The 20385-nt window shown below is 59.1% G+C and overlaps 1 protein-coding gene across 1 annotated transcript; it reads right to left on the bottom strand.

The window, feature by feature from the left end:
- Positions 1–6282: 6282 nt before the first annotated feature.
- Lgals3bp (galectin 3 binding protein) lies at positions 6283–18724 on the bottom strand. Its single transcript, XM_005332624.5, has 6 exons — positions 18460–18724; positions 16590–16645; positions 11866–12057; positions 11401–11532; positions 10131–10383; positions 6283–7734 (listed from the first exon to the last, which is right to left on the bottom strand). The coding sequence occupies exons 2-6, from the start codon at positions 16639–16641 to the stop codon at positions 6624–6626; spliced, it is 1740 nt and encodes a 579-aa protein (XP_005332681.2). The 5' UTR covers positions 16642–16645; positions 18460–18724; the 3' UTR covers positions 6283–6623.
- Between the last annotated feature and the right edge of the window lie 1661 nt (positions 18725–20385).

Genomic DNA, 20385 nt, shown 5'->3' with positions numbered 1-20385 from the left:
ATACAGCACGACTTCAATAAATGTCTATTTAAAAACTGTTCAGAGAAACTTTATTCAAAATGCCAAGACTCCTGAGAACAGCCCGCGTGCCCTCCACCGCAGCACAGGGTGGAAACGCCGGCAGAGTCCGACCACGCCATTCAACTCCAGCTGCCAAGAGCTGCGCGCGTCACTCTCACAGTGTAACATGCAACAGAGAGACTGTTGCTGATTAGTGTGCACCACAGGTTTCCTTTATATGATCAAGGACAGGAAAGACTCATCTACAGTGACTGAAGTCAGAGGAGTGGTTGGGAGGCTGCGAGACGGGGGCCTTCGGGGTTGGGGGGCTGCCCAGCAGTTCCATCTGAGGGGTATCCATGGGGGTGGGTGTCTAAATGTAAGGTGGAGGCTGGGCATGGTGGCACATCAACTCAGGAGGCTGAGGCAGGAGGATCTCAAGTTCAAGGCCTGTCTGGGTAACTTAGTGAGAACCTGTCTCAAAATAAAAATATTTCAGAAAGGGCTGGGGATTTGGCTTAGTGGTTGAGTGCACTGGGTGCCATACCCTGTTCTGCAAAAAAAATAAAGTGAGGTAGAAATTAACTGTGCTCCTCCACACAGCCCACGTGATACCCACAAAACAGTTTTGAAAAACCCCCCTGCTTCCTGGGGGTCTGCCATTGCCCAAGGGCTGCTCTAGCCTACGGTACCCGGGAAGAAGCTCCCGCTGGACATGAGTGTGGAGGACACGCTGCAGCCCTGGGGTCAGGGGAAGACCAAGGACATCCAGCCATTGGAGTGGGACTGGAGAGGTCAGAGGACAAGCTCAGATCCGAAGTCATGGACTGCACACAGGGACGCGGGGACATGCCGATAGATCTCTTATGCAACCGCAGCACTAAGAAGGCTGAAAGCCACGTAGGCTGGCCAGGGTAGGGTGGCACTGGGAGGAAGCAGGTAGGGTGACTTAAACGCAAAGCTTAAAGAGACACTCAGGCTTAGGGGATACACAGCGGGGAATGCCCTTTGTCCTGCATCCTGCTGCCTGAAAGGCGGAAGTGATGGCTGGAATCCCAGTAGTCCTGCGGGCCACGAGGTCATCCCGAGGACGACAGTCGCGCACTAAGGTAGTGTAAAGAGAGAAGGAGACTATCTCTAGAGAGACCACCTTCTCTCTTGGGTTTCAGAGAGAAGAACGGAAAATTCCACAGAAGCCACTGCTATTTTGAGTTTTCATTACATGAAGCTACAGCTAAAATTACCTAGCACAGGTGCATCCATGGGCGATCCTGGCTTTGTGCCTGGGCACCGGGAGTGCTGCCCTCATCTCCTCAACCGTCTGACAGAGACTAGACTCACTGGTGGCCCGTGAATTCCCCAGGATGATGCAGAGAAAGGAATCCCAGGAATCCAGCAGGCCCGAGGTGTGCACCCAGTGCCATCCGTCACCAGCCCTCCTCTGGACAGACCCGGACAGCTGTCCCCCCTGTGCCCCGAGGTTAGTGTCTGCAGGTCAGAACTTCCCACTGCACCAGGAGGAGGTCACCAGCTGACTGTGTGGTGCTTGGGACCAAAACAGGTGGCAGCTCAAAAAACACTCAGTGATCTGACCGTGGGGAGGATTCAGCCCCGGTGAGCAGAGGCGACCCCAGGGGCCAGCCCTCACCTGGCTCCCGTCTCGGCCACCCAGAGCCCCTTGGAAGGAAAGGTGGGCACATCCCTGAGAAAGGACTAGTGTGCCCAGCACTGGGAGCCGCTCCCTGCTTCCCCACCGGCCCTGGGCCACCCACTGAGCCCTGAGCTCCGGGAGAGGCTCCCACAGGGCCGGGGAGCGCCAGACGGGGCTTCCCCACAGGCCTCTGAGCCACCCGCGGCCCTCGTGGGCCACCTGTAGTACCTGCTAGATCATCCCACGACCCCCGGTGGAGACGCGGGGGGCTTTTGCTGTGTCCCCTGAGCCTGGTTGGAGCACTGCTCTTCCTCACCCTCCTCCGTGTCTGCGCACGTCCACCTCCTGCCATCTCATCATGCTAGGTCATCCCCCTGGGTCAGGGCTGTCCTGTGTGTCCCTGGTCACTTAGTAAAGGGCACACCTTCGCTGGAGGCTCAGCGGTGCTCCTCTGCTGGGGTAGGCGCAGTGCACGGGGCTGCAGGCTCTGGCCACCCAGGGAGAGGCAGCTGGAAAGGCCGGGGACACAGTGGGGCCAGGGCTGGGAGGACCGGGGATGGCGTGGGAGCTGCCCTCTTCCCAGAGAGCCTCTCCTCCCAGGCTGCGCCCCTCTTGGGCCAAGAGACCCACGAAGCTTGCACTGCTTCCAGGCACCAGGCCACCGGGGGCCTCCGCGGGGGCCTGGTGGGTGCCCGAGTCTGGGGAGAGGAGGGAGCGATGCGCCCGGGCTTCAGGTTTCACCACAGGTTAACACCTGGTGGACAGGCTGGTGGCCTCAGGGCAGGGCCTCCCTGGGCAGGATGCTCGGCCGCACATCTCGGTCCCCTTCTCTGGGGATGGAGAAAGGGGGCAGCACCACGGACCTGCCCACGTGGCTCAGGGTGTGGTCAGTCTGGGGTGAAGGAGGGAGATAGTGGAAGGAGTGACAGTGAGTTCTGGGGGAGAGGACCAGGGCAGACTCGTGGGGCGGCCCTGTGGGCGGGAGCAACGGGGTCTCGTGACGCTCCACTGAAGCCCCCACGGCGGCTGGATCTTCCTTCCTGAGTGGCCACAGGGCCTGCTCGGCTGCTGAAGAGGTGCCACAGGGAGGAGGGCAGCTCACAGGGCTCCCTGGGCCTTGTCACCTAGGCGGGTCCCAGGCAGCAGGTGGCTCACCTGGCACCTCAGGGCCCCAGAGACTGCTGCGGGCCTTTCACCTCAGGGACGCCGGGCCTCCAGGTCAGCGTGGGCCTCCAGGTCTGCGTGGGCCTCCAGGTCTGCGTGGGCCTCCAGGTCAGCGTGGGCCTCCAGGTCTGCGTGGGCCTCCAGGTCTGCGTGGGCCTCCAGGTCTGCGTGGGCCTCCAGGTCTGCGTGGGCCTGGCCATCACTCTGCCCTCAGTGTTCCCAGCCCTGCTCCATGGGACGCTTTACACCTTGGTGGCCACCACAGGTCACGCAGGTGGACCTGGGCTAACTCAGCACTGTCACCAGTGTGGCCATCACACATTACGTGGCTTCTGCAGCCCGCGAGGCTCTTCCCGGTCAGCAGGCCCGTGCCAGGGACTGGCCCGAGAGCTGTGGGTCCTGCTGGTTTCCAGGAGCCCCCCGAGGGAGGATGTTCGTCTGCTTCCTGGAGTCGGCAGCAGAGCCCGGCCTCTGCCTCTGGGGCTGCCCAGGCGCTTGGGCAGAGGACGGAAGGGGAAGGCAGCGGGGCTGGCTGGGGCTGCCCGAGGTCGGCCAGGGACAGGGAGGCTGCCCTGGAGGATGGGGTGCCGTGAACTCCGAGATCCCTTGGGCTGTGTCCTCAGATCACTGCAGCCAGGGCCACTGCAGGGCATGGCTCCTTCCTCCGGGACCCCCAGGTCTCTAGCTGGGAGAAGGGGCTGGTGGACCCACAGGTCTCTAGCTGGGAGAAGGGGCTGGTGGACCCGCAGGTCTCTAGCTGGGAGAAGGGGCTGGTGGACCCCCAGGTCTCTAGCCCGATGGAGAAGGGGCTGGTGGACCCCCAGGTCTCTAGCCCGATGGAGAAGGGGCTGGTGGACCCACAGGTCTCTAGCTGGGAGAAGGGGCTGGTGGACCCACAGGTCTCTAGCTGGGAGAAGGGGCTGGTGGACCCGCAGGTCTCTAGCTGGGAGAAGGGGCTGGTGGACCCGCAGGTCTCTAGCTGGAGAAGGGGCTGGTGGACCCGCAGGTCTCTAGCTGGGAGAAGGGGCTGGTGGACCCCCAGGTCTCTAGCTGGGAGAAGGGGCTGGTGGACCCACAGGGCTCTAGCTGGAGAAGGGGCTGGTGGACCCACAGGTCTCTAGCTGGGAGAAGGGGCTGGTGGACCCGCAGGTCTCTAGCTGGGAGAAGGGGCTGGTGGACCCACAGGTCTCTAGCTGGGAGAAGGGGCTGGTGGACCCACAGGGCTCTAGCTGGAGAAGGGGCTGGTGGACCCACAGGTCTCTAGCTGGGAGAAGGGGCTGGTGGACCCGCAGGTCTCTAGCTGGAGAAGGGGCTGGTGGACCCACAGGTCTCTAGCTGGGAGAAGGGGCTGGTGGACCCGCAGGTCTCTAGCTGGGAGAAGGGGCTGGTGGACCCGCAGGTCTCTAGCTGGAGAAGGGGCTGGTGGACCCACAGGTCTCTAGCTGGGAGAAGGGGCTGGTGGACCCGCAGGTCTCTAGCTGGAGAAGGGGCTGGTGGACCCGCAGGTCTCTAGCTGGGAGAAGGGGCTGGTGGACCCCCAGGTCTCTAGCTGGGAGAAGGGGCTGGTGGACCCGCAGGTCTCTAGCCTGATGGAGAAGGGGCTGGTGGACCCACAGGGCTCTAGCTGGAGAAGGGGCTGGTGGACCCACAGGTCTCTAGCTGGGAGAAGGGGCTGGTGGACCCGCAGGTCTCTAGCTGGGAGAAGGGGCTGGTGGACCCACAGGTCTCTAGCTGGGAGAAGGGGCTGGTGGACCCGCAGGTCTCTAGCTGGGAGAAGGCGCTGGTGTCACTGGCCCTGGGTGTCACTGGACCCTGGGTGTCACTGGACCCTGGGTGTCACTGCCCTGGGTGTCACTGTGGGCCTGGGTGTCACTGGCCCTGGGTGTCACTGTGGACCTGGGTGTCACTGTGGGCCTGGGTGTCACTGGACCCTGGGTGTCACTGTGGGCCTGGGTGTTACTGTGGACCCTGGGTGTCACTGGCCCTGGGTGTCACTGGCCCTGGGTGTCACTGTGGGCCTGGGTGTCACTGGACCCTGGGTGTCACTGTGGGCCTGGGTGTTACTGTGGACCCTGGGTGTCACTGGCCCTGGGTGTCACTGTGGACCTGGGTGTCACTGGCCCTGGGTGTCACTGGCCCTGGGTGTCACTGTGGGCCTGGGTGTCACTGGACCCTGGGTGTCACTGTGGACCTGGGTGTCCTTGTGGACCTGGGTGTCACTGTGGACCCTGGGTGTCACTGTGGACCTGTGTGTCACTGTGGACCCTGGGTGTCACTGTGAACCCTGGGTGTCACTGGCCCTGGGTGTCACTGGCCCTGGGTGTCACTGTGGACCTGGGTGTCACTGGCCCTGGGTGTCACTGGGGACCTGGGTGTCACTGGCCTTCGGTGTCACTGGGGACCTGGGTGTCACTGGACCCTGGGCACTAGTCCCCTGCTTGGCTGGGCCTGTCTGTACGTTTCCCCTCCCTCGACCCCTGGGTACGGCCCTCAGCCTGGGCTTGGAGGTGTCAGTGGTGGGTTGGTCCTCAGATCTGGTCGCTGTTGTGGTTGCAGGGCTGGGGTTGAACCCAAGGCCACTCGACCCCTGGGAGACACCCCTGTGTATTTTACTTAGAAGCAGGGTCTTGCTGAGTTGCCCCGGCTGCCCACTCACTGGCCTTGGACTTGTGACCCTCCTGCCTCACTCCTGAGTGGTGGGCGCCCAGTGGAAAGGAAGAAGCTGTCTTCGGCTGGACAGAGGTTTTGGGATCTGCTTTTGCTGCTGGAAATGCATGGAACGATGCACCTGCTGATGGCCTTGGTGCCACCTCTGGCTCTAGAGGCTGTTCTCAGACCTGGCCAGAGGGCTGGCTTGTACCTGAGCTTGGCAAGACCCCCTCCTGGCAGCTGTGTGTGTGTCACAGTGAAGCAGGGACACTTAGAACTCCCCAGGCCCTCCCTCAGGACGTCCCAGGGCATCTGCGCTGCTCCCCGCCCCACTACCCCGGGGTCCTGTGCTCTTCCCGACACACCGCTCTCCTGCCTACCCAACCCAACAAATGTGTCTCCTCTTTGTAGGTGATTAGGTTATTTCCAGTTTTTGTTCTGACAACACTGAGATGCGGTTCTTGTCCCTTGTCCCATCCACCCTCACAGGACTTAGGAGGAAGCTCCCGACCACTGCTCCTCCCTCCCCCTCTTCCTGGAGCTGCTGCCCGTCTCCACGTCCCTGCCTGGTCCTCATTCCCTCACACAGGGCCCCTGGCTCCAGGCGGGCCCAGCCCCGCATGTGATGGCCCTGCACCCTGAGGTCCCGTCCTACACGGCTTCTTGGCCCAACGCGCTGGGACGTTCACCCGCTATTGCCCACCTCCCCTGCCGGCCGGCCGAGCTTTGGGAGGGGAGAGCCTCTGCCTCCTCGCTGTCCCCAGAGCCCTTCACACCAGCTGTCTGCGCGCTACAAACCGACAACATTCCTGCAGGAGTGAGCCGAGTGGGAAGCCAAGTGTGATTAATGTCGTCAGAGCAGTGAGCGTGGCCTGAGCAACAGCAGGTTACACAGGAAACCCCCAGCCACCTCGGTCCCGCCTGGTTGCCCCCCGGGAGCGCGCAGGCAGTGGGCGTCCTGGGAGCTCCCAGCATCCATGGCAAAACCTTCCAGCAATTTCTATAAGCTCAGAGAATGGTGGAGGCAGGGGGACATCTGGTGGCCAGTTGCTGGAGGTGGCTGCAGAGAGGATGGAGGTGAAGGAAGGAGCCCTCGGTGTGGGCATGTCCACCTTCCTGTGTGGCCCTCGCCTCACCCCCAGTCTCGGGGCCACGCGGTCTAGTCCAGGCTGGTGGTGTTGGTCAGATAGAAGGGGCGAATTGTCACCCGGAAGCCGCTGAAGGCCCCCGAGGTGCAGGGGAAGGCGGAAGCTCTCCTGGAACTGTTGGTGGCCGCGGCACTGGGGATCATAGCCTTTAAGCCCTCAAAGTCAGTGACATCCGCCACAAAGCGCCCTTCGCAGAGGATCAGGGCTTTGTTCTCGTAGCCGATGGTGGGATCCCGGTAGCCAGACTGGGTGAGGCCCAGCACGGGGAGCTCACCGGAGGAGCAGGACAGCCCATAGTTCCAGCAGCTCTGCATGGTGGGGAGGTAGAGCAGAGTCCAGGACACCAGCTTGGTCCTGAAGAGGAAGCTGGGGTGTTGCGGGGTCTGGAAGGACTGGTAGGACCCATATCTGCTGCCATAAGGTTCTGGAGTATATGCAAACCGTGACCGGTACCCATACTGCAGCCCCTGGTTCCGACGGTTCCTGGAGTCCCTCGTCACCATAGCGCTCCAGGTGGCTGAGGTGTACATCCGGGGCATGTAGGTGTCCTCAGTGAGGTTCAGGCCTCGGTACTGGGCCAGCAGCGGCAAGGGCACCGTGTGGAACTCCAGGGCCTGCATGATCTTCTTCTGGAACAGGGCCTCGTGAGCCCGGTACAGGGACAGGTTGAACTGCAGCTCAAAGAGGTCCTCGGGCAGCATCATGGGGAAGCGGACGTGCTGGACCAGGTCCTCCACCTCCCCGTAGGAGGCGCCCGTGCCCCTGCTCCAGATGTCCAAGGCCTGGAGCAGGGCCAGCTCACTGGATACCGTTAACTCAGTCCTGGGAAGCAGCACCTGGAGCAGGGCTGTGGGGACACTCAGCCAGTCCTCCACTTGCGTCAGGGCCTCAAAGTTCCAGGCCAGGAACTGCACGCACAGTTCCTCCAGCACCGCATCTCCAGTGGCCAGTGCATAGGCGTAGAGGTCTAGGGGTGCGCGGAAGGAGGGGTCCTGGGGGAGCAGTGTGGCGAAGAGGCGCCCGCAGTAGGCCTGCAGCTGCTGGGCCCCGTAGGCCGAGGCCAGCTGGTGGAAGCACTTGACTGACTGCAGCGAGACCTCTATCCTCCGGGAGTAGAAGTACCTGGGGACACAGCCATCTCTTACACCTTCTCACCGGCCCCGACAGGGGGCGCTGTCTCCCCCACTCTCCAGGCCCCAAACCTCACCCCGGCTGAGAGCCACTTCAGGGTATGAGACCATGGGCGAGGGACTGCAGAGGGGACACCCACTCCTCGTCCTCCCTCCCGGTGACGAGGCCCCCTCCCTGTCTCTGCTGCTGTCATCATGGGCACCTTTGTGGTGGGTCTGGACCTCAGGCACCCCGGGCACTGGCCTCCTGTCCTGCAGCCATGCCCCGACTGACCCTTCAGTCCCTGCCTGGTTCTCATGGGCATCTCTGCCCAGCACCTATTCACATCCTGTGGCTTCCCGTCTGCTCTCCCTGTGACCAAGAGCCCACGAGGGCAGTGGGCGCGGTGTGCTCAGAGGTGATCCCAGACAGCCCACTCCCTGCTGTCCTCGTCACAGCCAACTTGGAGGCCGAACTGGGCAGCTGACTCCTCTGGCCACAGCCCACCCAGGACAGACATTCACTGACCCATCCTGAAGCAGGCAGGCCTCTCATGGGGAGGGTGCCAGGCGGCAGGCTGTTGGTGGCCGCTCAGATGCACAGACAAGTTAGGAAGGCCACCAGAGAAGGGCTTGTTACTGGCTTTTTTCTTTTTTTTTTGGTCTTGCTAAATTGCTGAGGCTGAGGCTGACCTTGAATTTGTGATCCTCCTGCCTCAGACTCCTGGGTAGATGGGATTACAGGCATGCGCCACTGCACCCAGCTGTCACTAGCTTTTAAATGTCATCCTGTGCCAGAATGGTCCCTGGGCGGCTGAGTCCCTACTGCATCCACAGAGGCGCAGAGGCTCCAGCCGGCTGGCCCCCAGGCCAGGTTCTCCAGGCGGAGGTCAGGGCCACTTTGGGTTTTTCAGGCCTCAGACCACCTACCCCGTCCAGGGCCCAGCCTCAGGTTGGCACCTCTCAGGGTGCCCCATCGCCAGGGGGAGGCAGAGACAGGGATCAGGTGGGTGTGCCGGTCCTGCTGGTCTCTCTCGGGGAAGAGAGCTCATTGTGAGGGAGGAAAAAGGCCCGAGGCCAAGGAGAACCAGTGGCCCCAGAGACCCAGGGAGACGGGCAGAGGGCTGGCTAAGCGCCAGGACTCCCCTCTTGGTCCACGGTGGCCTTGGGAGTGAGGGGCAGAGGGAAGGAGAATGGGTGGCCTGCGGAGGTCTTGGGGCTCCCTGCAGCTTCCCTGCCTGCCTGGGGAAGAGAGGGAGAGACAGAGGCGGGGAGGCCAGGGGAGGCCTGGGGTCGCTGACCTCCGACCCAGGGCAGTGGCGCTGGCTGGCCAGGAAGGCCGGGATGGGCGCCTGCCCCCTTCTCTGTCACGCTGTAGAAACGGAGCCCGGCATTCCGGTGGCACAGAGCACTCACCGAGTTTTATACGAGGCTGGAAGGAAACTCGTTAGTCTGTTTCTAACCGCCAGTATCGCTCACACTTAAATGCCATTTTCTGTCATAGAAAGCTTTGGGTTATAGAATGAGAGAATGAATTTTAACAGACGCAGTGTTTAAAACATGGCTGCTTTCCAAACCCCAGGAGGCAGCGGGCGGTCGAGCTGTACACCCAGGCTGGCCGGGAGGCCTGGGGCTCAGGAGCAGGGCCTGGCCTCTGCCGTGATGCGGGCCCCCACTCTCCCTTTCCCCGTCTGTGAAAGGGAGCTGAGCCCTGGCTGAGCCCAAGGGTAACTGAGCCTGCGCCTGCTGAGAGGCACATTCGCCCTGTGTAGCCACTGCTGCGTCTCATCGGAAGTCCGAGCCATTTTGGCTTTTTCATGCCTCTGTGGGAGATTTCTCCTGACCAGGGGGCATGCCCAGCACCCCTTCCCAGCTCCTCCTGCACCTGCCCGCCCGCCCACCCCACAACAAGCTGGGCTCCGCTGCCCAAGTAAAATTCCTGATCCATCCACAGATCACTCAGAGACGTCGTCTGTGGCATGTGGAGATTCAGGGAGATGTTCACATGTGCGTCAGGAAAATGGATGTACTTATGTGTATGCGGGTGTGAGCACGGGGGACAACGCCTGGGCCCAGTCGAGTGTGCAAGTGAGAGTGTGGGTGAGCACGAGTGAGGGGGCCTGGGCCGTGTGCGCAGAGGCTCAGATGCGTGAGTCTGTCCCTGTCTGAGGACACAAGCGTGCCTGCAGCAAGTGCGTGTGAGAATTTGTGAACGTGGATCTGCGGGAGCACGGGCGTGTGCATGCGCACAATTGTGCAAATGCTTGTGTGAGGGTGTGAGTTGCTTGTGTGCACAGTGGGTCACAACAGTCCCGCTGCGCTGGTGCTGTCGCCCTCACCCCCAAGGGTCTCTGAAAGAGGGACCCAGCCCAGGGCACCGCTGCAGTCCCCGAGGACGTGGCGACTCACCTGATAAAGTCCCTGACCACGGGCATGCACTCGGAGTCCACGCTCATGGTGAGGTTGCTGCCCGGCGCCCCCGACAGGGCCTGCGCCTCGGGGTTGGCGGTCAGGATCAGTGTGTGGGCACAGAGGTCCAGCTCCTCGGGCCCCTGTGCCACCACGTGGATGAAGAGGTCACAGTCCCTCTGGTTGTCGAAGACCTGGCCGAGCGCGAAGGAGAGCTCCTCCGAGAGGTCCAGCGTGTGGGTGCTCCTGGTTTCTAGAGGGCGGGGGGGGGCTCAGTGGCTCTGTGACCCCGGCCCAGCCCACCCCAGGAGTCAGTTCTGTGGCCTGCTGAAGGTGCTGCTGCCCGGGGACCTGCCGGAAAGGCTCCAGGAAGAGGCCTGGGTTCATGCCGAGCCTGCCGGGAGCGGGCAGCTGCCCTGGGTCAGGCGGGACCCTGCCGACCCTCTGGGCCTGCAGGTGGCCTCTGCCCCACTCTGGGCCCTGCTTGGGTGGCTTGAGGAGCTAGGCCTGGGGCAAACCTAGGTCAGACCTCAGGGGTCCTGGGCAGCCCCTCTTCTGCCCTCCCAAAGCCTGCTCCGGGTTAGAACAGGTCCTCTCTGCCATGGGAGCTCCGAGTGGAGGCCAGCGTTTAGACCAGGTGGGGCAGCCCCCGCTCTCCCCTGACTCCCAGCCCTCGTGGCCCAGTTACGCCTCCAGTGTCGTCCTCAGTGTGAGCCCCCGCCCAGCCAGCCTTGGTCCCCAGCTTGTCCCCACAGGTGGGATCTGACACCCATGTCTTGGGGACCCAGCTCAGGGTGGAGAGCACCCAGGCCCCGTGTGGGCCAGCCCAGGAAGAGCTGCCCTAGTGGAGAGGGAGGGGCAACCCCCAGGCGTCTGGCTTCGAGCGGGGAAGGAGTCGGGGCCTGGGCAGGGCCGGGGGCACCCTGGCCTCCCCCGTCGGGAGGTCTCCACCCCTGCCTGTGCTCTGTGGCCTGGGCCAGGAGAGCCGTGCGCTGGGTTCCACAGCGCAACCCTGCTGTTGGGGGGGACCAGCCTCACGGGCACTGGGCGGGGCTGCTCGCCTGGCCCTGGGCAGTCGGGTGACTGAGGTACTTCTGAAGGGACTCCTCCTGGGAGGGAGTGGGCTCTGCAGACTTCCGGCCTCTCGTGGAGAGTGGGCAGACAACACCCCAGCTCTGAAGGTTGTGTGGGGGCGGAGATGTGAGCACAGTCCCCGCTCCTGGTCCCTCGGGACCCCGATGCGTGACGCCGGGGCACTGGGGCCACTCACCGTTGGAGCAGACCACGCTGGCGTCCTGCTTGTGCCTGCAGTTGCTCTTCAGCCAGCCCAGGGACCTGCACTCGGCCAGGGAGGGCTCTGAGCCTGTGCACTCGACCTCGTCCAGCATGACAGGGCCCGTTCCTGCAGCACAGCAGGGAGGACGAGGCTGGCTGGGGAGGCCTTGCCAACAGGCCAGGGCTGCCTCAGACACTGGAAACCCCTGGGTGGTCCCAGGGAGCAGATTCCCGGGAGCAGAGCTTGTGGGCTGGAGAGGGCACACAGCGAGGCTCCTGACCACTCGCCCAGCACCTCTGTCACCGCGGCCTGAAGGAACCGCCCCTTGGGCCTTCTGCAGGGCTTGGGGCCACTGAGGGTCTGCACTAGTAGGAAGAGTCTGCCCGTCCCTGCAGCCCGGCAGCCCCATCTTGGGGGCTTCTTACTCTCCTCAGCTTTGGGGGACAGAACAGGCCCCACCTGGCCCGAAGGCGGCTCCACGCAGGGCCTCCGTGGCGTTCTCGAACCCCAGGGCCCGGCAGACCACGCTGGCGTCAGTCAGGTCCCAGAGGTTGTCGCACACCGTGCCCCACTGCCCTCCGTGGAAGATCTCCACGCGGCCCTCGTTGGCCGCGGCCCCGTCGGCCAGCCGCATGTCCCCATCCTTCACACCTGCGGGGAAAGCCACGGTCAGCTGGGAGGAGACCTGGCCCCCATGGCACACCCTCCCTCGCTGCCCAGCCGGGGGGAGGGTCCACTGGGAGCAGGGAACGGCCACATGGAGCAGCAGAGGTTAAGTTTCCTTTCCTTGTCTTCAAGCCTGAGCTCTTGCCTCCCCAGAAAAGGGACCCCAGGAGCCCTGTGCTCTAGCACCTCAGCGCAGAGGTGGTGAGACCCCAGGGAAGGACGGGAAGAGAAGGAGCCCGCCTGTGGGGCAGCAGGCCAGGGAGCCTGGACACTCAGGCAGGACCAAGGCCCTGTGACTCACCGTGGGGTCCTGGGGAACCCACTGTCATGGGAATTTTGGAAAGTTGAAGGGGGGCTGGGTCCAGCTCAGCTCCAGCACACCCCAGCTCAGCAGCACATCCAGGTGCAGTCAGCCGGCCAGCCCCCAGCCTCCAGGCCCTGGGTCTGAGCTGGAGCAGGAACAGCAGCTCTGGTCGCCACGCAATATCGAAAGAGAGCATAGACCAGGTGTTTCCAGTCCAGGAAAGAATCAGAAGTCAAGGTTCAAAGCCTGGCTCTCTCTGCTTCCTGGGGTGAGCCACTGCCCTCTGCCACACTCTCCCGCCATGAGGCACAGCCTACCCTCAGCCCCCAGGAGTGGAACGGCCTTCTGTGGACTAAGGCCTCTGAACCGTGAGCCCTCACATAAACGTTTCCTCCTTACAGTTGTTCTGGTCAGATCCTTTCGTCACAGTAGTGAAAAAGGTGACTAAAACAATGGCCAACCTGCTTTAGCTGGTGGACAGGCCACTGTGCTCTAAGGTAGAGTAACTCATGGAAGACGGCTTACTGACCCCTTGCCTTAAAAGTAGGCCTTTAGATTCAAAATGTGCAAGACTTGTGTTTTTATAGTGTCTGTATGTAGACATGACTTTTGTCTTACATATTTCCCATCATATGTGAATGTCGTGTGTTCAGTGACGTGGAGATGGTGAACCCGAGAGCTGGTCTCAATTTTTTTTTTTTTTTAAGTCTGTGATGCACCTTTGGCAGATTGTATTTAAGTTTGAAATAAACAGGTCAACAGATGTCTGGGGGAAAGCTAGAGCTGGAAATTAGGAGGAATACATCCTAGACTTAACTCTTTCACTAGTTGAGCGACCTTAAGCAAGTTACGTAGTCTGTGAAGATCAACGTTGAGTTTCGTTTTTAAGATTAGAGTAAGAAGCTTTTCCCAGATTCCCTTCATTAAAAGTTCATTCAGCTTCTCCCATGTGGCAGGCATTGTGCGAGGCCATCGATGTTTTCCTGAGGTTCCTCTGATTTGAGAGTCTGCGTGTGATTCTTTGACAAACATTTTAAGGATTAAATAAGCAATGTGATTTTATCGCCTAATGCATAGCTTTAAAACTTATAAACAACCTGAATAAGAAGTGATTTCAAGTCCTTCTTTTTTCCTGGATGCCATCTTTCAGGCTTTCTCTCATTTATAAAGCTATCAAATGAGTATGAGTGTATGTACTGATATAAGAGTGTGAAGAGAAACAGAAAAAAACTTGAGTTTATGAGGTTTAGAAAACAAAGGGGTATTTAGAAATGTGATATGTTATTTTTGTAAAGGAAAGTCATTTTAAAGGGAAAAGTATACAAAGTCAGAGTATTTTATAGTGATGGTATTAAAGGTTATATTAATGATCCTCTGCATTTAGTTGACAAAAGGAAAAATGTGATCTTTACCCAAGTTGCACTGTTCTGAGTTCAATGCTAAGTGTTATTATCTCTATTTTGCCGCTAAGAGAAATGAGGCAGGGACAAATTAGATAAGACTGTTCAATATTACACAGAATGCCAATGAAAAAGGAACTTTAACCCAGGACTTTTAATACCCAGCACAGGTTTTGAGTAACTTGACATCTTTTCCTCCCAAATGATGAACTTCATGGATAAAAGGCAGAAGGAGGAAAAACTTTCTTTGGAATTCACTGTGCCTTTTGGAAGAGAAATCCAACAGGAATTGTTTTATTTAATGGCTGGATAAAGTGATTTGCATGTTTGTTTATTTAATGAAAAATAAAGAATTATTTAGAGCTACAGTCTTCAAGCTTTCAGATCATGTACTGCTATCAGTAGAATAAGCATATAGCTTCAGTATATTTATGCACACATTAAAAAATGGGGCTGGGGATACAGCTCAGTTGGTCGAGGGCTTGTCTTGCATGCATAAGACCCTGGGTTCAACCTCCAGCACCACCACCACCAAAAAAAAGTACCACTGCATGGGTACATTACTTATTGTTATAAACATATAACACACAAGAAGAAAATTAAAAAGCATGCAGTGGATAAAAAATAAAGTCAGAGTTTAATGCTTTCCATAGTCTGAGCATAGACTCCCAGGATGTAGCACATGGGGCCATGGATTTACGTTCTCCTTTGGAGGCTCGGATAGTACAAGGTGCATAAGAAAGTACACTAAGGCAACTCCTTCCGTAACTCTTCCAAGTCATTGATCTGCTTCTAGAAAACCAGTGGGTCCAGGGGCTGCGCTGGGGCTCAGCAGTAGAACCCTCGCCTAGCACATATGAAGCACCGGGTTCCATCCTCAGCACCTCATAAAATAAGTAAATAAAAATAAAGGTATTGTGTCCAACTATAACTAAAAAAATTAAAAAGCCAAAAACTGGTGGGTCCAGCGCCTTTAGAACTGGGAGAATGAAGGGTAAAACCTACGGCTTGCGTGTTAGTGGCACGTTTGTGCTGAGCATCATTTTGCACTGTGGGCTGTTCAGTGTCTCCAGAAGAACACACAGTGGGTGGGCTCTGGGTCACTTGTGACGCCAGAAGCAGGGAAGGAAAACTGCCTTCTCCTAGGAGAAGTGACAGAATTCCAGTCTTCTGCCGGATCCTGGGGCATCCAGCCTGAGGAGAACTGCCTGCAGCTGACTCTGATGTACAAGCCGACTTTGGGGTTTACAGAGGAGCTACCTCAGGTACTCTCTATGCTCTTCGGCAGCAGTCCTTTTGCAAATACTTTAAAAAATTTAATTATTTCATTTGAAAATAAGTATCAAGAATTTTAAATTCCAATGGTGAGTACCATTAGAATTAAAAATATGGCCAGGAAAACATCATTGCCTTCACAAAACTTGCTAAAATGACATAAAAAGGGTGGCCATTTCTCCTTTCTTGTGTTCACAGCTGGTTGTCAATCAGGCATTGGCCCCACTAATTAGCATGTTCCTCTTCCTGGTGGCCTGAATTGTCGGTTTACTTAATTTTATTGTATGTAAGTACTTTGTTGTAAGCCACACAAAATAATTTGGGGGACGTCCATTTACATATGGGTGTACACTTGTGTGTGTATACGAGCGTGCATATCGTTAAAATATGCCTAAAACCATATTTTAAAAAAGATTCAAAGTATGGTTTCTACTAGATTCATATAGCCTTTATACCATTGTAAAGTTAGAAAATTCCGTCAATACTTCAAGCCCAGAGAGGAAACTGGGCTCCTGCCCCTCACTCGTCCTCCCGAGGCTCAGCCCACGGGCACCCCTCGACCCTGCTGGTGCCGACAGTCTAGCAGGAGCTGGGTGCCTGAACTGGGGTCACCCACACTGAAGGGCAGTGATCAGGGGGCGTGTCAGGTCTGTGCGGGGCCACCAGGACAGGACAGGGACTGCAAGACCCACAAAGTCAAGAGTGCAGGTGTGACAGTGAAGCCAAAGTGAGTCCATCTTGTTCTGTGACTCCATTCTGTAAAACACCCATGCCAACTAGAAGGGTCATGGCCAGGGCAAGTTGTTCTCGTCCTTTTGCTATAGAAACCTTTAAGAACACGGAACTACCTAATGGGGCACTGTTTCGGGCTCTGTTTCTGTAACTGGGGTGACTGGGCTACCTGATTGCTAAGTGTCCCTCCGCCTGACTGCACTCTCCGGCTTCTGTAACCTGGCTGGTTTGCATTGGCTGGACCCACAGATGTTCCTTTTGTGGTTTTCAGGCTCGTAAGGAGCGCCCTTGCCATTGTTCGGGGCTGATCAGGGGAAAGATTTATGTTCTGGTCAGTCACCAGCGGTGTGCTTCAATAAAGGCTTGACTCGTTATATGTGAGTGGTCTGGAAGTCCGTTTATGAAACTCCGGGACGAAGCTTTAACTACCACACAGGGAAGAGCGTCCAGGGCCCTGTGAAACCTGCCCTGCATCCTCAGGCCTTGGCCTCAGCACAGCCCCAGTGGCTGCTGGTTGATTGGCAACCCTGCTTGGCTCTGCTGGCTCCCGGGGGGGGGGGTATTCCTCAGTATTTCAATCACCTGCATCTCATCTGGGCCCAAGGGAGCCCCAGTTTCCCCAGAATCTACAAGCCACATCACTGGGGGTGACCAGGGCTCCTCCATGCAGGAGAGAGACCCCCATTAATCCCTGGGACCAGGCACCAGCAGGACACCTCCCTAAGGAGGGGCTTGATCCACAGAGCAAGGGCCCAGCAGCCCCGCACGCAGGCTTTGCTTTGGGGTTTTCCAGTGGCTCAACTCACCTTGAATCCCGGGGACCAGCAGCCACACCCAGAGGAGGCAAGGGAGAGCCATGGCCCTGCGGTGGAGGGAAGTGGCAGAGTGAGACCAGGGCTGTTTCTTCCACCACCTTCTTCCAACCTGGGGGCCCAGGGTGGCAGGCAGCCCTCTCCTGAAAGCCCTATGGCAGGTGTGATGCACCCTGAGCGGGGCGCTCACCTGGTCTGCAGGCCGGGCCTTGACGGGTGAGTGAGGCTGTGTTGGAGGAAGAGGGTGGGCTGGGGTGTCTGCGGGCAGTGGAGGTGAGGTGGAGGGTGTGGGGACCCGGGTAGGGCGGGGGCTTATCTACAGGCAGCAGACCCCTGTGGGGTGTGCCAGAGGTTGGCGGCAAAGGTGGAGAGTGGGAGGGAGAGGACCGAGTGGGGACAGGGAACTGATTAGGAGGAGGCCGCAGGACCAGGCCCAGAGTGACAGAGACTGATGGCCGAGAGAGGTGTGGGGACTGGGGACGTGGAGAGCAGGGCTCCGGCGGAGGCCCAGCTCACGAGCAGCCAGGTGGGAGTGGGGTCATGACTGAGACTCAAGGTGCTGAGGCTCAGAGACTGGGGCCATCGAGGCCAAGGGCCAGGCTGGGCATGGGAGGTCTCAGGCCTTCAGCTTTTGGGCTAGAGCTCTGTGCTGTATGTAATTCTCCTTTTATTTTATTTATTTTAGGTATTGGGCATTTAATCCTGGTGCACTTCACCACTGAGCTACATCCCCAGCAATTCTTAAAATTTTTCAGATTTTGAGACGGGTCTCACTGAGTTGTGGAGGACGTCACTATGTTGCTGAGGCTGGCCTCTAGAGCAGCCGGGATCACAGGCAAGCACCACTACGCCTGGCCGCTGTACTTGATGCACAGGTAGGAACAGAGCCAGATGACAGCCCTGTGCCACCCAGTCTACTCTCCACAGTCCCTCCAGCAAGGTGCTGGCTCTGGGCTGGGAACCTTGAGGCTGGGCCTGGTTCTCGGCTGCTGAGAGTGGGGGCCTGGTGGGTGGCAGTAGTGACATCCCCAGGAGGTGCACCCCTCTATACTGGAACCTGCATGAACAAGCTGGGGGGCCCCAGGCCCACTGGCAAGTGAGGAGTTTGCCCTCTGCAGGGTGTGCCCCCACCAACACCACTCCACCCCCTCCCAGGACGCTGGAAGTGCCTGCACAATCCCTCCCCGTCCCCTGTACAGTCGGATGAGCCAAAGCCTGGCGAGCTCGGCTGGCTCCAGGTCACATGGCTGGCAAGCCTCAGGCAGGGTCTGTGGTGCCCCTCTCTTCCACAGGGGTCTCTGTAGGGCCTGAAGGATGGGGCACCCACCTCCCTGACCTGGCACCACCCCAGTCTTAGCACTGTGCTCTGGAAACCTCTAGCCCAAGTGCATGGAGGTGGCTGGTCTCCCTCTTTACTTGTTCACATGGGACAAGAATTGGGGGCCTTGGGAACAGAGATGCATGCACCCAGAGATGGTGTATGGCATGTGAACGTGGCTGACTCTGGGTGGCAGCGCTGTGTTTGCCTGGAGAATTGGGACAAGGCCGCCTGTGCTGGCTCATATGGTCTTTTGGTCCTTCATACAAATGAAGGAAAGTCACCCTTCTTTCAGGAAGGTGCAGAATGCACAGAGGCTGAGGGCCGAATTCTTGCCCTCGCAGCAGGTGTCCTTGTGCAGGGAACAACCTACCCAACTGTACAAAGAGGCCCTGCAGGTCTGGGAGCAGGAAAGATGGGTCCTGGGCTTGGGAGCACCAGTCCCCCAGCTCCAGGCCCAGATGCCAGTGGGAAGCTTCACCATCTCTTGATGGCTCAGTGTAGAGAGAGGAAAGCCCTGGCCTGAGAGCAAGAGCGGGAGCTTACCTGTTGAGGCAGCGACTGAAGGCTGTGCTGTTCCCCTTCCTGCAGTTGCTGAGCCTTCTGCAAATGGGTCCTTGGCCCCCAATCCTCCTAGGGCAGAGCAGACCAGACTGGTCCCAGGAAATGCTTCAGAAAACCAAGTCTGGTTTCGATTTCCAGTAACCACCTGACCAAGGTCTGCTCTGGGATTGGCTGCTGAAAACCCCTCACAGTGCCCTTCATCCCCCTCTGCCTAGTGGGGTGGCAACAGCACCACGCACTGTCTGACCTGATAAGGCCAGCAGCCCAGTGGAAGTGGAAACACTCTTGAGGGGGTGGGAAGTGTTGGGGGGCGGGCAGGGGGAGGCAGGGCTGCTGGGTGGAGCAACAGGGGCTCTGGGCCAGAGGGCTTGTAGCTGTGTCTGGCAAGCTACCAGCTTGTCTGGGCCTGGCACTCATTGGCTGGGCAGCCTGTGTGGTGGTGATTGTGCACAAATCCATTGCTTGAGCTTTTGGCATGCTGCCCACAGCGGGCCACACCCTGGGAGGCTCCATGCACTGACCCTGGCCAGGGGCAGGGAGGTCCTGAGACCCAGGAGACAGTGTGCTTTGAGGTGAAGCCAGTGAGTGGATGAGCCCGACCCTCACACAGCAACTGACTCCACAGCCTGTGCTCTGCACCACCCGACTGCATCCACCACCTCCTACATCCCTGGGGGCAGGGCAGTCTCTGGAGCACAATGGCCCTGCTGGGCTCACACCCCTTCCCCTTCCTCCCATGGAAAGCCCCGGTACCTTGACTTCCTCATGTGATTTCAGAGGGCTCCAGGCTCCCCAGTCTGAGCTGGGCCTGGCTGGCGAGAGCCCGCAGGCCCTCAGCCACATGGATGGCTTCGGGAGGGGCCCAGGAGCCCGGCTGTCCCAGCAGGAGCTGGCTCTGGGCTTAGGGAGAATTGTCTGGGCTGAGATGCCGAAGAGTGCAGCTACAGCCTGGCTGGCCCAAGTCAGGGCCAGGCCTGGCCTCTGGGCCAGCAGGCCCTCTGCTGTGACACCACTGGCATGCTGAGGTCCTAGAGCGGGGTGTACTCCTGAATGTGCCCAGGGCTCTCCCATCAGGCTGGAGGAGAATCACCCAGAACAAATTTCCAGTGCACTGTCACCCCGCTAAGGTGGGGACAGGCATGGGCACTTTAAAAGCCCCCAGTGGCTCCACTGAGTGGCCAGCTCTGCTTCCCTGAAGGCTGAGAGCCCAGCTTGCAAGTGCAGGTGTCGGGGAGTCGTGACCACACGTCCCGGCCATCCAGGTCCCAGAGGAGCTGTGAAGACCCAGGGAGACTGCAGACGAGGCAACTTACAGCCTCCTCAGGTCGAGGCCCCCAGGGCTGGTCCACACAGACCCTGGCAGCTGTCCCTCATCCTCCCGGGCGTGGCAGGGGGGACAGCAGCCCAGCTCCCGCCTGTGGCTCCTAGAGTTGCTCCTTAAAGAGCCAGCCAAGACCGACTGCTCCCTCCTCCTGGGTTGGCAGCTCCTCATCCTAGCCGCTTCTCCTCCGTCCCTGCCCAGGCCCTTGGTGCTCAGTCACCAACACTCTGGATTTTGTCTTGCGTGACCCTGCTTTCTGGGTCCTTCTTGAGGTCCCCTTCCAGGGGGGGGGTCCTTATGTCCTTTCGAGGTCTCCCTCCCTGGCTGTACAAGTTCCCTGCCTGATTAGGATGATCTTGGGAGGTTGCAGCACAGGGACTCTCTGCAAAGGGGTGATGGGGGGAAGGGGCCACGCGGTATCTGTGGCTGTACAGTGGCACTGTCAGCACCTCAGGCTGCCAGGATGGGTGGTCACTGGGCCTAAACAGGACTAGGCAAAGCCCTGGGGAGTCAGACTCCTCCTAGTCACTCACAAGATCTCCTGGGAAGGAGGGACAGGGCTGAAGGGACATGGGGATGACGGACAA

The sequence above is a fragment of the Ictidomys tridecemlineatus genome, chromosome 3 (genome assembly GCF_052094955.1).
Source record: "Ictidomys tridecemlineatus isolate mIctTri1 chromosome 3, mIctTri1.hap1, whole genome shotgun sequence".
Taxonomy (NCBI): domain Eukaryota; kingdom Metazoa; phylum Chordata; class Mammalia; order Rodentia; family Sciuridae; genus Ictidomys; species Ictidomys tridecemlineatus.
This window is presented reverse-complemented; position numbering and strand designations above follow the sequence as displayed.